The following is a 16,731-nucleotide window of genomic DNA, read 5'->3' on the forward strand; positions in this document are numbered from 1 at the left end:
TGTGTGCCTTCAACGAAGGAGTTCTAAAAATAAAGTCATCACATAAACTCTGATGTGGTTGCATTCTATCAAAATCAAACCCGAAGCATTTGAGAATTCATAATAAATTACAGGAGACAGAGTCATTATTAACATCATAATTTAACACAAAAGGTTTTACTTAATCATTCATTACAGATCATATCTGTTCAAACATGTATAAATGACTTGGGTTGTTTTAAGATGTAGCAAAGATGACTTGTTTATGGCTACTCAGCATCTGTGGTTTAGAAGGTCCAGGAAGAGACCTTCTAAAGTTGACAGAAAAGGGTGATTATTTATGCTAATTTTGAAGTTAATTAAAAGTTTTTAAAAAATGACCCCCTTTGTGTGTATGTGTGCATGTGTACACACGTATGTAAAGGTAGAAGATGGCACTGAATGTCTTCCTCAATCACCCATTGTCTTATTTTTCACTAACCCTGAAGCTTACGGATTTACCTAGGCAGCACTGCACCCAGATTCGTATGTGGGTGCTGGGGACCGAACTCGGGTCTTTGTGCTTGTGCAGCAACTGTAGCAAGCACTGTGCTTACTAATCCAGCACCCCGGCCCTTTTTATTTCTAAAATATGCATATCTGGGATTTCTCAGGCTTTGCTAATGCCTTCAAATGTATTTGGTTAGCTGACTGTAAAGGAGTCTAGATCAGACGTCATGACCTGACCCAAGGGGTTCCCAACAGTCTTGACACCTGTTGCTCACAGTGGACATGGCTGAGCGCTCCTGAGAGTCTAGATCTGGGTCTTTGCTCTTTTGTTGTTTGCTTTTCTTGTCTCAGCACAGCACTTTATTTAAGGAATAGAAGCAAACTAGGAGCATTTTACATTCCAGCTCTTAGTTCTGAATGTGCTGTCATCAGAGTGGGAACATTATCACAAATGTCATCCCTTCATAGTGACCTCCTAATTTCCTCCTACCATCTGCAAAAAGGTGCTGATTGTGAACCTATCACTGTGAACATTATCACAAATGTCATCCCTTCATAGTGACCTCCTAATTTCCTCCTACCATCTGCAAAAGGGTGCTGATTGTGAACCTATCACTGTGTGTTCATACTTGCTTTGGAAGTTTCAGGTTGGCTGAAAATTGTTCTGTGTACACATGTACATGCTTCCTTTTAAAGAACCTAGCGCATGTATAAATATGCCTGGGGCCTACACACACACACACACACACACACACACACGCGCGCACACACACACACACACACACACACAGGTTCAGACTGGAAGAATCTATTACACTCTGAAGCCTACAGCACTTTAAGCTAATTCTCACACCAGAATCCCTGAATAGCTTTTCTGCCATGATTCTAGAAATACTTGATTTCTCAAGGGTTTCCTGTTTTGTGTGGGCAATTCATAAAAGTAAACAATAGTTTTCACGGAATTCCCATTGTTGGCCTGTATCTAGGAATGTCACTTAGAGGCAAGAGGGGGAGAAATGGGAGAATGCTGCTGATTTGAGGTACAACTACTGCTTATGGCTACCCAAAGCTACACTCCTATGCAGTGGATTGTCTTTGGAAGGCTGTGCTGAGACCAGCTCAGCGTCTAGCTTCTTACTGGCATGGGGTTTTACTGCATCTTTTCATCCAGCACTGAGCCAAGGCTTTCACGGATCCTCCTGCTGAAAATAGAAACCTTTAGTGGGGGCAATTTCCTCATACCCAGTTCAGTTCTTCTTTTCAATAAGCAAAGATTGAGGTGACTCCTGGGAGCAAGGCCCTAGCTGGCACCTCACAGGAGAACTGGACTGAAGGGGCAAAGGAAGAAGCCACATGAGCATTCAAGAACCTCTCTAGGATGGTGGAGGTACAGGGCAGACTCAAACAGGCCCCTTTAAACCTAGAGGCATCTAGTTCTGAAGTTGTTCAGCAGAAAGGTAGAGGATGTTGCTCCAAGAAGGCTCTGAAACAGAGTCTAATTAAATATTGATGGGCTGTAGACCAGGCTGGCTTTGAATTCACAGAGATCCTCTTGCCTCTGTCTCCCCAGTGCTAGAATTAAAGGTGTGCGCCACCATTCCCAGTTGGAATTCTCTGTCTATTTAATGTATTTGGGTGTCAGATGGAGCCTCATTTTCAAGAAGGACAAGAAGCTACTGTTTGAAAGGGCAGAAGAAACGCTTCAGCAGCACTCAGGACAATTGTGGCTGCAGAGCCTCAATTACACTCTTACACCAAGGGCCATCTCACCGTGCTGACCTTTGTTCTTTTCCACAGTGACCTGTTTAGCTAGTTCCACAAGCACCCACTCTCCCCATGGAGACCTAATCTCTTTATACCCCGGATGCTATAGTTGGTAAACTTTACTAACAGCAGGTCTTAGGCCTGTCATCCTAGTGATGATAAAGGAGACTATGGTACAGAGAGAGACAGATCATGGGAGGCCTCAGGAACTAAGCTAGGAAGGGAAACCTCCAGTGCCAGGAATAGGTTACATCTGGCTGAATTATTGGCCAAAGGGGCCCATGGAAACCCCCAAACATCTCAGACTATTGGCAAGCCTATTGGTTACTTTCCACAACCTGATTGTAAGACCTTATCTCATTGAACACAGAGAAGTCAAGCTGGTGTCCAACTACAGCCTTTACCCCCCACTCGATAGCGTTCACGGTAGTGGAAGGTACTCTGTATGCTACCACTAACCCAACTACAAACCCTGCGGTGATGCGCTGGTGCGATGGTGGCACAGACTTTGTGGGTGTAGCCAACCACTCTGATTGTTTTTAAGGTCTGCTCCACAAGATGGAACCCACACCTGACAGTGCTCAGGTGGCCAAGAACCTGAGACTGCATAAGCTACGGACTTATGGAAAAACAAATAATATTGTTTTGCTAAAGGAAAACATCAATAAAATGACTCCTTAGGACATTCTGTTATATCCACAGACAAGCGTCTCATTCAGCCATTATCACAGAAGCTTCTTTCTGCAGTAGATGGGAACTAACAGAGACCCATAATGACAATGTGCAGAGTAAGAGACTTTGGGACACTCAATCCTAAATGAGATTAAACCCGTTCTCTACAGGCTCAGGGAACTATGTAGAAGAGAAGGTAGAAAGGTCCTTAAGAGCTATAGGAAACAGTGTTTTCTAGACACAAGAGGACTAACACACCTAGGAGACTGGCAGCATCCACAGGTTCAATCCAGACAGGACCCCAGTGCTGAGAATGGGAAGTGAACACTGGCTCCCAACGCCTAACCGAGAAGCTATCTCCAGTTGATATCCACTTGCAAGGGAAAAGTTAGTTTTCTCCAGTGGATTCTCACTGGATACATTAACCACACTTAAGGGCAGGCCCCATGACAGGCAGTATGTGGCAAAACAAAACAAACTCAGTGATACTTCTTTTTAGTCTTGTCTTCATATGGCTTAGTTTGGGCATTTTTTTTTGTCTTATTGGTCTTTTGTTGGTCTACTAAGTTTCTGGTTTTGTTTTTATGTGTCTTTTTGTTTATGTTTCTTGTTTTTTTTAAAATTCATGTTTATTTGTTGTTTTGTTTGCCTGTTTTCTGAAGAGAGAGAAAAAGAAAGGACATGAAATTGGATGGGGGAGAGGAGGGTGGTCCAGGAGGAGCTGGGGGAGGGAAAATAGTAAACAAAATATATCATATATTTTGTTTTGTTTTTTGTTTTTCAAGATAGGGTTTCTCTGTGTAGTCCCAGCAGTCTTGGAACTCACTCTGTGAACCAGGCTGGCCTCAAACTCAGAGATCCATCTGCTTCTGCCTTCAAGTACTGGGATTAAAAGTGTGTGCCACCATGTCCAACTTAAAAACAATTCTATTGAAAAAATTCTGGGTAGGGGAGTGGGATGCTTAAAGTTGTCTTTTGCTATTCATCAGTCTTCACTGTAGTTTCTAGACTAAGGAGAAAGAAGGGAGACAGGAAATCTGGAGGAATTGCTCCTAAACTAGTGTGAGATGGGGGCAGTTCTAAGGTGGCATCTTCATGGAAGCAGGGTACTGGTAGGATCTAAGACATTTTAGCAGCTAGAAGTATTGTAGTCTGGTTGTGGCAGGGAGTAGGATGAAGGTAAGTCTTGCTGGTCTCTGGTTTGATTCCCCAAGAAGATGTAGGGGGAAGAGACCATACAGTTTTAAATAGTTTGGATCTAGGAGTGTAAGCTCAAAATGGAAATGAGGGCCAGAAAAATAGGGATTAAGGTTGTCAAAAATAGCTGTTCACTGATGCACTATGGAGAGAAATGGAGAAAGCTAGGAGGTTCCCAAACAGAAAGCCTATGGCCTCTGGCATTCCATACCTTGCTTCCTCCCTCTTCCTGGGTGGCTACCCCTTTTTATGGCAAAGACTGTCACATTTATGGACCTTGTTTTGAAATGGTTCAGTGACCTCTCTGGTACGTCATTCTCTTTTTGCTCACTTAGCAGTTAAGTACTGCTGAACACCAGACCAACCAGAAAGAATCTGTTGCTTACCAGCTCTGCCTGGATGCTAAGGCGCGTTTTCTTCCTTTCTGTATCTTGATCAAAGCGGGGCACTTCCAGGGTGCTCATACCACAATCCAGATGGCCATTTGTCAAGTACAGGGTGAGCTGAGTCATGGATAACTGGTCACTGTATGAGAGGTTGAGGCCTGTTGTCCATACCTGGTTAAAACATGAACCAGAGAAGTGAGGGTATGGTAAGACCAAGAAGAAAGTGAGCTACACCAGTCCTAACTAGATCAAGCAAGAGGCCAAGAAGATTCATGGAGAAGAGATGTCTTTGCTTCTGTTTCTGTATCACATAGCTGGGGGTCAGCGCTTGTTTCTCATTAGAATTTTTGTGATTATACAGGAAGTTTAAAAAAATGACAACACCTGACCAAGACAATCTAACAGAGATCTTGGCAATGTTTTTTGGTGGTGGTTTGTTATTTCAGAGGTGGACAGTACAATGTTCTCAACTGAGACTGGATAAAAGCTAAAGAAGGTGGTAACTAAAGTAAATACTGAACATTCACTGTGTGTTCAACTGGCTGTGACAAAAGTAGGTCATGTGCTACCTCCTCCTTCTCCTTTAAGTTTGTCATTCAGGCTCCCATGAGAGCCCCAGAATCCAACTTAGTTGAATGCTCAAGGCAGAGCATGCAAGTCAGCAGAGTCAAAGATATAGAGGCCTAGGCCATGCCATCAAGATAACAGATCCACATATACTCAGTGAATCACAGCACAGTGTAACATATACTACAGTGATGATTATGGAAGCAGAAAGGACAGCCTGAGTTTGCTTGGTAGAATCAAAGCTGCCTTTGAAGGTGACATTTGAGCTTTAAACTAGTAATAAAGCCATCTTTTGCATGGACTAAGTATATATGGTATTCTAGGTATTGCACAGACTTCTCTGATCTTTCTAGTAACTTTAAAAACTACAACCCATGCTACAGATAAAGAAACAGGTCCAGGAGGTCCCTAAGTCCACACAGTAAGGTAGGGGTAGCACTCAGACTCTAATCATATCTGTCTGGTTCCAAGCCCACCCTTCTCCCATGCACCACCACAAAAGAGGCCATTGATGTTGTACCAATCTTCTAGTCAAATTAAAAGTCAAAGTTGCAGAGGATCAGAACATGTTCTTGTTTAATACAACCCATGCCATGGAAGTGTCTTGTGGAGAAAACATAAAGTATTGTATTTCTGCAGCATGATGTAATTAGCAGTAATGCATTTTCACTGTAGGAAGTTGGAAACTAACACATTTTCAGGAAGATTTGATTAAATATTTTTTTCCTCTTAGAAGGCATACAAGTGCCCCACTCACCAACTCTGTATGTTAAAATACACAATACATCTGCCCTAGAGTGGACTCCTCTAAAACAAATCTAGCAGTGAGTGACTTGAGTAAGCATTGAATGTAAATGGCATCATTATAAGAATATTAAGGGGTCAAGCTGTCAAGGCCCCTTGCTAAACTGAAGCTAATTTCAAGATCATATTCACACAGTAATCCTCTTTCATAACAGCAAATAAATCACATTTGCAACAATTGTTAAAAACTAGCTGCCAAGTATCTGCTGCAGTTGTAAATACCCTATTTGTCAACTTAAATATTTCCTGCTGTATGGCAGTACATGTAAATCAGATTGGGACAGCTCCTGTTCCCTCTGAGGAGAAAGAGGACTTACACTCCTTACACATCCTTCTCCAAAGCTTCTCTTTTCATACTTTGGTGCTCTTCACCAGAAGATGTATACACAAACGATTGCTGATATTTATATTAATGATACTAATGTTTTGGTGATAAAGCTTTTGATAAGAAGGCAGCATAGTCTAGGGAAGACAGAACCAAGGAGTAAGAGCACATGTGTGTGGTCCTCACAGGCAGCATACATTTAGACTAGTGTTGGTGCGCTCTCCATCCCCGTATACTCAAGAGTCAAGGAGCAAACAGTAATACCTATCTCATGAGGTTCTGAAAGTCAAACAAAAGCCCCAAGATACACATAAATTACCCTATGAAGCTGAATACAAAAGCTATTTACAATTACTAAGCATTCCCTTTAAAAGGACAGTCTCCTTACTAAGCATAGTGGTGTGAACTCATAATCCCAGCACTCTGGAAGCTGAATCAAGGAGGATCACAAATTCAAAGCCAGCCTGGGCTAATGGTGGCAAATGCTGTCTTTTAAAACAGATTCTCAGGTGACTTGTGGCTACTAGATGGTACAGTTTTCTAACTGGTTTGCCCTATAATGGCAGGTTTGGGGCAATGCTGCTACTACTCTAGCTCCATTTTACTGAGGATACTGAGAGCAAAAAGCTGTCTCATAATTTGTCTGAGATGGTAGAGCATGGGCCAGAGCTCTGAATTTTCTAGAGGTCAGTATTTTTGCTTCTTGCCTCCCCAGGCTGCCCTAACTTCTTGGTTCACAAAGGAGATAGAACACATTTCCTTAAGCCTTTTCCTCAACAGCAGGCTTGCCTGATTTGCTCAGATAATTGTTCCCTTCTCCATCTGGTTTTCCCTGCTGAAAACATTGCCTAAGGCATACTTGTTTGTGTACAGGGGTTCCAATATTCCCCTCTAGATTGTTAATCCTTTAGGGGAAGCTGCTAAGTCTTTGTCTTCCTGCAGCCCCCAGTGTGTGGGGTATGGTTGGCAAAGCAGGGGACAACCACTATTCCAGTCCCATTCTGTGATTGCCTCTGGAGCCGTTCAGGAGCAGGCAGCTGGGGGCCATTTATGGCTGAGTCCAGATTCAAATCAAGTAAGTATTTCTCTGCACCTCCTTGGTGCCTGTCGCATGTTCTTACTTCCTCTTACTTAATCCTGTTTTTAAAATTCAATGTTCACTTTGTAAACTTAAAGCTCTGGGCAGTGGATGTTCCTGTCACAAGCACCCCAAGAAGGGATAAGGACAGAATGAAGGTGGTGCCTTTGACACGACTTGCTTTGATGGCTTGTAATGACTTGTTTGATGGATTCATTGATTAGATTCGAAGGTAAGGCTAAGGCAGGAAAGACTCTTAAAAAACACACAACAACAAAAACCCACACTCAGCCTTGTAGTGGTGGCACATGCTTTTAAAACTAGTAAGATTATTTTCATCTTTTTGTAACTTACTAGAAAATAAGAGTTATGCATGTGGTTTAACACCCTCTATGCCACTGCAACTTTACCAAAGAGGTGAACCCAGTGTGTGGGTAGGAGGCCCCTGCTCTCCACTTTTCCGACTGTACTTGCCTGAATCCAGAGAACTAGCATAGGCCAGAACTGTCCTGTTCTCAAGTTCTTTGGGATGACAAGGCAATAACATGCTCCTGTGTGAAAAGGGTTGGTATAGAGGCCTAATGTAAACCCCCTTTGCCTTAGGTATTCTGGGCAGATGGAGGCCGCCTGCTCACCCCTGCTGCTTCTGCCTTTTTCTGGTGACAGGCAGGATGGATGGGTGATGAAGCATCCAGATGTGGGCAGCTGTGCTTTGGTCCTACATTCTGTAATTGTCCTCAAGTGGAAGTAAAGTTACATGGCAAAGAGCTTTGTCTTGTTTCTTGTTAGCCTTCTTTTATGAACATTAGTGTAAGAATGAGACTGGGAGACTCGTTTATAGACTGTCTAGTAGACATTGAAGAACCAGAATTTCTGAGATTTGAGAATCCACAGACTTTATAAATTCATTTTTTCATCTGCTTTTCTTTTCTATGGAGAAATTGAGGCCTAGAGCAGCTAACAGGTTACTTGTCCAAGCTTATTCTGTCAGTGTCTGAGATACATATTTGTAGTCCACAATTAAGTCACCTCTTTGAGCCCCACTTCCCTTGACTAGTTCCTGGAGATTAAGGTCTGGGCAGACCCCTTCATTGCCCCCAGATATGTCAATGAGGCCAATTTGGGATTATGAAGATTTGCCATATGGTGATAACAAAATTTAAGTGTTTTATTATTCTCCAAACTGGCCAATCTTAAGAAATGTAACACTGAAAATTCAGCTACTATAAGGTTGGCACCAGTCCTTTGGAGTATATTGTGATGTATATCCACTCTCCTTAGCAGCCTGTTGGACTGAGGGATATAGGAATGACCTCCATGCCCATATTCACAGCTCCAAATCTGATGGGCAGTTTATTATTGGACCATTTTATTCTTCTTAGAGAAGGTCCAAACCATCTGTCAGACCAATGGGCAACTCTTCTGGGAGTCACATAATCCAGCTGTGGCTAGGCCAGGGTTCCTTCTACCCTTATGGCTTGACTAAGAGGCAAGCAACGGACTTATTTCCCACATACAACTAAGTGACAAACAAAGGACTTATTTCCCACATACAACTAAGTGACAAGCAAAGGACTTATTTCCCACATACAACTAAGTGACAAACAAAGGACTTATTTCCCACAAACAACTAAGTGACAAATGGAAGGACTTATTTCCCACATACAACTAAGTGACAAACAAAGGACTTATTTCCCACAAACAACTAAGTGACAAACAGAAGGACTTATTTCCCACATACAACTAAGTGACAAATGAAGGACTTGCTTCTTGCATATAATTTCAGAGGCTGGAAATTTGTTGGAGGGTGTTGAACAGAGGGATGACATGCTCTGGTGTCTATTTTTAAAGAGTTGATACACAGTAAGGGACCATGAACAGTAAGAATGAAGACAGGGGGTCCAGTTAGGATGACACTGCCATAGTTTGGGTGACAGATGACAGTGGCAAGACCAGTATCAGAACCATTAAGGGTAGGAGTGATTTTCTATAGACACATTTCAATAGTAGGTCTCAATGGACATACTGATGGGCTTGATGTGGGACATGAGACAAAGAATCAAAGATGTCCCTAAGCCTTTCCCCCAGAAAATGGAAGAATTACGTCCTAGTAGAACAAATTGGAGACTACTTAGAGGGTAAAATCCAGGCTTCAGGCTTAGGTGTATTCAGCTTGCAATACCTCTATTGGACAATATTCCAAGGGGTTGCGATCACCTATTCTTTCTCACTGTATGTCAGAAGCATGTGTTGGGCTTCTCTTGAGGCTTAAAGATGGCTCAGGCTGTGGTAAGCAGACAGCTCATCTCTGATATCATTTCTGAGCTTAGAGTACCAGGCTTTCCCTGGATGGGGAGACAGGTGAGGCCCATAGGACCTGAGATCTTATCTAAGAGACTGTTGTAGAGATAGGTCATCCTGCTGCTCACCATGGTTAGGCCAAGATGCACCAAGCATGAGAAGGATAGAACAGATGGATTGGGGCACAGAAGTGCCAGCAGTGGAGGGTAAAGATGGCTAAAGAGGAGAGTGGGTTGAGGGAGGCAAGTTCCTCCTGGGTGGAGACTTTTGGACAAGTTACAAGGACTTGCTGGGGATGCCAGCATTGCCTTTTCTGTTATCTGGTCTTCCGAATTTCCTTTCCTATCTCTAGGCCTCCTTCCTTGTCTGTTAACATAGGCCAAAGGCCATGGAGTGCTTACCTAACACACAGGAGGCCCTAGGTTCAATCTCTAGTTCTGTCAAATCAAACCAAATACAGTGGGCCTACTGGCATGAATCCTTGTCTGTTGTAAGGTGACTGTATGAGACAGTGCATGTGTGGCTAGTATTGCAAGGTCAGGGCAGTGGGAGAACTCAGTCGTTTGACTCTGAATTTGATATGCTTGCCCATGTCTCAGAAACAGAAAGCAGGACAGGCCCCAGCATCCCTGTAACCATGAAGACATGATCTCCTTGGCATAGTAAATGCCATCTCTTCCCCATCTTAAAATGCCAGACAGCATTGAGGACACTATGTGGTAAACACACCTTGCACTTCATTTTTAAATAAGTGGGTACACCACACTGAAAGAATTTTCAATTAGTAAAATAGTAATAAGACTGTGATATTTAGTAAGAGTTGTCTGCATTACAATAAAAAAATCAGTAGACAGGCAGAGCAGGGACCAGCTGCCTCTTGGCCTGTTGCCACCTAGTGGCAATTTCTGGGATAGCTCAATGTCTTCTAGAAGTCTCTCTGAGAGATGGCAACAATCACCTACCAGATTAACTGTTCAACAATTGAAACTTTAACTGTTCAACAATCGAAACTTCTGGAGTTACATGAGATCCCACTTACATGAGGTGTCTAAGATAATGAAATCCACAGAGACAGAAAATAGTTCACAGTGGCTAAGGGAAAAAGGGATGGGAAATGACTGCTAATTGGCCTATACTCATTTTTCAGGCTGTGGGGAGTAAAATAAATGTAAAATTTGATAATGATGATGGTTGTGCAAGTCTGAATACATGTGAAACTACTAAATATTGTCTTTGAAAAACTGTCCTTTCTGGCATAAAGTGTATCAATAAAGCTGTTACAATGTATCCCCACAGCCCAGGCTCCAGAAAGCCCATTGTAGTATAGACACTTGCACTATCTGTGTGTCCCTTCTTTGAATGTGGTTGAGTATAACTGATAACTGAATGAATCAGTCTGTGACAAACCTCTTCTAAAATTGCCTTCCGTGTTTACTTTAGGTACTCTTCAAGGTGGAACCTTATAAACCTTTGCTATGTCCAACAAATGTCTGTCACATATGTTAAAGCTAACTAGTGGCCAACAGAGGTTAATACACAGGGCTTAATAAGCAGCCATGGAATGGAAGAGATAACCCATTTAGCATAATATCATATGCATAGTGTCAGATAGACTCAATGCATGCTAAGAACCAAGTGTCACTGTTCTAAAAGCCGGGCTATTTCCTCCTGCCCTACACACAGGCTTTCATTTTGTGCAGCATCTGGACTGAGTTGGGCTGGGCGCCATCAGGAAGGCGGGACTGGTGAGACCGTTGGTGAATATGTGGCACAGGAAAGCTATGTCCAAGACACACTTTCCACCTTCTCTCTCTGCTCATTCTCCACAGACAGCGTTTCCCACCCCAACGCTCCTCCACGGGGGGCTCTCCTCATCCCCATCAGGTTAGTCCAATAATTTAATAAGTCCTGATTATTTCTTGAATTTTTTCCCCCATTTCATGGATTTTTTTTGTTTGTTTTTTCTTCTATTTCTTTAAGGGATTTCCTCATTTCTTCTTTGAGGCTCTCCATCATCTTCATGAAATAATTTTTAAGGTCTGTCTCCTCTTCTTCATCTATGTAGTGCTTTTCAGGTCTTGCTGGTGTTGGATCCCTGGATTCTGGTGGGGTCATGTTGGTGTTTCTATTGCTGAGTGATCTCTTATTCTGTCTTCTTCCCATCTCTTCTTCCAGTGGGTGCTGGTGGGGGCTTTCTGTCTCCACTGGTCTCCTTCCTTACTGCAGCTGAAGCTGAAGCTGGCCTCGCTGGGGTTGGGGTCTTGGAGGGGCTGATCTCTTTTCTGAAGCTGGGCTCGCTGGGTTGGAGTCTTGGAGGGGCTGATCTCTTTCCTGTGTGGGCGGCTCTTCTGGAAGCCGGGAGCGGCCCCAAAGATGGAGGGGGATGGGTGATGGGCGGGTGGTCCCAGCCAGAGACCCAATCTCACCTGAAGCTGGGCTCGCTGGGTTGGGGTAAAGAGGAAGGGAGTTGGTCATGGGGGAACAGGAAGTTGAGGGGGTGGGGGTAGAATAGGGGGAAGAGGGAATCATAGGATCGAAGACAGATCAGGCACCAGAGTGACCTCGAGTGATCTAAAGGTGTAACATCAATTGGCAAGCTAAGCAATAGTGGAAGGACCACCTCGAATGCCCATTCCTGATAATGAACTTGATGTCTATAACTATCCGGGAGCCTACATCCTGGGACTGATGGAAGCAGAGGCAAACACACAACTAAGCACTGAACTGAACCCAAGGAACCCAGTGACAGAGAGAGAGGAATGATGAGCAAATTGGCAAAGAATGGGCTGGCAAAACCAGCAGAGACAGCTGATCTGAACAGGGGAGTGCTCTTGGACCCCAGACCGAGAGTGGGGAGGCCAGAATGGGACTGATCTGGACCCCCCAAATGTGAGTGTCAGTGAGAAGGCCTGGACAACCTATGGGGCTCTGAGCTGTGGATCAGTGTCTATCCCTGGTATACAATCTGTCTTCATGTGCCTATAGCACAAAGAGAGATGCTCTCTCAGCCTGGACTCTTAGGGGAGTGCCTTGACCCTACCAAGAGTAAAATGATAGACTCTAGACATCCCCTATGTGGAAGGATTTGGCAATAGGGTGGGAGGGAGGGTGGAAGGGGAGTGCGGGAGGAGGGGAGGGAGAGGGAACTGGGATTGACATGTAAATAAGTCCTGATTAACCTCATGGTGGTGGAGGCATGGTTCCCTGGTGACATATTTGTCATAGCGCGGCCTTTTGGAGGATGGTTATCTGGAGGTGAACCTGGATTCCACTTTGCCTTTGCTCCTTACAGTGTCTTGTGTTGGAAAAGAGTGAGCACCCTATCGAGACACTACGCTGTCATTTTTATGGGACTGGTATTTAGGGAACTGCCTATTTGATGTCATGTAGTGAAGACTGCAGAAAGGAAATGTGGGAAACGAAGAGGAAGGGAAATGAGTGTGTAGTTAAGGGCTGTCAAGTGCAAAGCATTGTGGCTTTTCTCATCGTCCTCATGGCAGCCTTGTGAAGTAGATATCAAACGTGTGTTTAATATAATTGAAAGCAGAGGTTCAAAGATTCCACGAAATGTGCTGTCAGTTCCCAGCTGAGGCAGGGCTAGATTAAACTCCAGAGCCCAGGTTTTCTCTGCCATGCTCGATCCTGGAGGTGATAGAGCTTGGCCAGAGGAGTCATGTCAGGAAGCTCCACTAGTTACTAGATAGTTCTAAAGCCAGGAGAGTCTCAACTTACTGTGACTTTGGGGAAGTCTCTTAACATCCTTCAGCCCCATGTTCTCATTATTTACCTGCGAAACACTCTAAGAATGTGTGTTTCTAGAAATCCATGAGGATAGAGAAATACTGTAGTACATGAGGACAGAGATTACCTTGCAAGGCCCCTACCTCAGTCCAATAACTCGTGTGGCTCTTTCCACAAGTGCGCGGGTGAAGCTCTGGGGCCTTGGAAAACATCCCAGCAGACTCACTGCTGACTACACGTCACCCTGGAGTTACACTGAATGCATGTGGTGAGCCTTACTTTTTCACTTGCATTCCCAGGCTCTGCCCTGTGTTAACTTGGCTGTTGAGCTACCCCCACAGGCTGCTTAGAACTGACCACCTCTCTGAAACCACTCATTCCTGGGCGGATCTCTAACAGAGTTAACTTGAGGAAGATATTTTTCCTTCCTTCCTCTTCTGTTCATCTCTTCCTACTCCTCTTCTACCCAGTCACTGCACGGTTTCTCTGTGTGCTCTTTCATCTCAGGAGAATGCACCAGAAGACTCTTCATTATAGCGGCTAACTATCAAATCTGGGTTTGTAACTGTTTGTACCCACTAAGTGCTTTACATAGAAAACAACTGTGAAATTCCTGTCTTCACATTTCCTTCATTGATTTTTTTTTGTTCATCCATTGAATCCCCCCCCCAAAGCTCTGGGGTGGCATATTCTTTAGTACATTCTAGGTCTTTGGTGTGACTAGAAGTTTCACATTGTTACTCCTTTGGAAACTGTCTCTTGAGTTTTAGAAGTGACTTCATGCGCATGTCTGTTGTAGAAAGTAGGGAACGTCACTGCAGTGCTATACAGTGGGAGAGATTCAACACATAGTTCACCCAGCCAGGAAAGGGCTCCGTTGTCTGCCCTGGTGGTGGCTGCTAGCCTTAGGAGAGCTCAGTGTTCTTCAGCACCCTGCCTTCTGTGCTTTCCTTAAGGAAGCGGTGAATTGCATTGATCTATTTGCACTTGGTTTTGGAAAGGCTCCTTACTCTGCCTGAACAGATTTCAATGGTTGGCTTAGTATCATCTATATACTTAGGAATTAGTATAGAAACTTAAAGAGGTTAAAAAACAGACATCAGGTAAGTAGGTCTTCCAGGTCAGGTAGGCCTGTGGCATGATGGGCAGGTCCGCTTCCCAGGAAGGCGGGTTTTTCATTTGCTCATAAGGATTTGGGTCCAACTGTCAGTACAGTAAATCTTATGTTTAAGAAAGTGAACTATATGTTGAAATGAATGTACATATTGTTAAAGCATTTCTATTTATGCAAAAGATTCATGTAATTTTATAAAGGATTTTAAGTGTTGTGTTAGACTGTACTAGTAACAGATGTTCAACCACATGTTTACATTGTTGTTATACTGAAAAGTCATGGACTACCTGATATTTTACTTTTAAAACATTATGCCAATGCCATCACATTTTAAGTTAGCTCAAATTAGTTATTACTAGAAAAAGATGAATAATTTAAAATAACAGAAGGGCTCTTAAAAACCAATACCGCTAATAGAGCCAGAAGATTTTGTTAAAGGAGCCCCTTCAGAATCCCAGGCTCTTGTGCTGGTTCTCGTTCTTTTTCTGCAAAGACAGATGGTGCCAGTAATTGCCTATATATTTAATTAAGTTAAAAAGCTACATAGTAAGGGCTTGGCAAACAACAACAACAACAGGAAATTTCGTGTTGTGAGCAAAGTAAGCAAAGGGGCAAACACTGGTAAGTAAGACAGAACCCCCATCGCATAGCTACTCAGATACCCACATGGACTGGAGTGTGGACTGCATTTTATCCACCTAATTATAAGAACAATAATAAAGCCCACACTAGAAACATCAGCAGAAGAGCTTTTTATTGTTTTTGACCAACTGAAGGAGAATGACCCTGCTTGTTGTGGCCCTACCATTTGACCTAACACTCAAATCACTTTTGACTTAATATTTGAGCAGTTACTGTAAAGTCCTTTCACACTGTTTGCCTGGGATTTCTCACCTAGCATGCTGGCTAATCATTGTGAAATTATTATGGGTGGTGGGGAGCAGGATCTACTTGTAGAAAGTTGTTTGGAAAACTGACTTAACCATTCTTGTGGTGTCTGTTTTCAATGTTCCCATTCCGTGAATCCACCTTCTGGCTTAATGGCAATATGGTGCTCCCAGCTGTGGTATAGTTATATGGGCTGCACATTTAAACTCTTAAAGCTTAAAAATGGCTACCACAACACTGATTTTATTCCATTTCTCTTAGTCATTAACATTTAACGATTACCTTATGTGCTGAGCACAAGGATGGAATATATTAACAAAAATAGGAGATGTGTTTTTCCAGCTTTAAGCTGTTCAACTCAATTCAACAAGCATATTGAGGAAATGCAAGAGAACAGACATTTTCTCTGGTGTGTGCATGGTGTGGGGAGGGCATGGAGCTCTCGAGGGTGTCACCATCAAGCCTGTGTGGTACCACAGTGTTTACTGGGAAAGACCATAGGCTCTGTAGTCACCTAAGCCATGGTGGGAACCCAGAACTAGCTACTACACAGCTGTGTGATCCAGAGCATGGCACTGTAGCCTCAGTCTCCTCATTTGTAAATTAGGGATAATAATTTACAGTGATTATCAGAATACTTACCCTGACCATCAGTACTATACCTCAGCCCAAAGAGACTAGAGGACTAAGCAGTAGTTGAAAGGGAATTAATTAAGATAGGTGTCCATGTAGAGTTGAATTTTGAAAGAGGGGAATTGAAAATTTGCATATTAATAGACAAAAAAGGAAAGGCAAGTTGGGATGAAGGTAGACTGTGAGAGGTAGGACAAGAATACGTTTGTTGAAAATGGAATCACTAACCCTGCTTGTTTTGGAGAGTTCTGTGGACGTGATAAATAAACCCCCAAACAGTGCCATATTTACTGCAATAGGAAATGATTCAGGGTATTTAACAAAATAAGACTTAGGGCAAATTATCTTGTGTGTAGTCACTCTAACATTATGGTATAAAAAATTAAAATTTGAGTGTTAAAGACAGTTTTATGGATCCCATTCAACTCAACAGCAATGGGCAACTCAACTCAATTATTTCCTAAAGAAGACAAATGGCCAGTAGACATATGAAAGGCATTCAACTGATTATCAGTGAAATACGCATTGGAACTGTGAGATATTTTCTCATACCTGTTGGAATAGCTATTGCCATGGAGTAGGTATGGTCCATTCATTTCACACTCTCCCATACAGAGGGCCATATGCTGGAAGCTTGATTTAAATGTGATGAAATTTTTAAGGGTCATGTTCTACTGGGAAGTAAGTAGTTCATTGACCATCTATGAATAGACTGATACTGGTTTTACAGAGTAGAAAGGGTAAGTTCTCTAAAGAGCAGGTGGTTCTAAGGGAGTCTAGCATTCCTTCTCAA

At 43.0% G+C, this 16,731-nt stretch overlaps 1 protein-coding gene across 4 annotated transcripts in view; it reads right to left on the reverse strand.

Annotated features, from left to right (window-relative positions):
* Iqch (IQ motif containing H) overlaps positions 1 to 16,731 on the reverse strand; it is a 193,244-nt gene that overhangs the window by 30,052 nt on the left and 146,461 nt on the right. For all 4 annotated transcript variants that reach the window (XM_040739798.1, XM_040739801.1, XM_040739804.1 and 1 more), the window contains one exon: positions 4,488 to 4,658. In XM_040739798.1, coding sequence (XP_040595732.1) covers positions 4,488 to 4,658 — 171 coding nt within the window. The remainder of the gene's footprint in view (positions 1 to 4,487; positions 4,659 to 16,731) is intronic.

Source organism: Mesocricetus auratus, unplaced genomic scaffold, assembly GCF_017639785.1.
Source record: "Mesocricetus auratus isolate SY011 unplaced genomic scaffold, BCM_Maur_2.0 Super-Scaffold_100691, whole genome shotgun sequence".
Classification (NCBI taxonomy): Eukaryota; Metazoa; Chordata; class Mammalia; order Rodentia; family Cricetidae; genus Mesocricetus; species Mesocricetus auratus.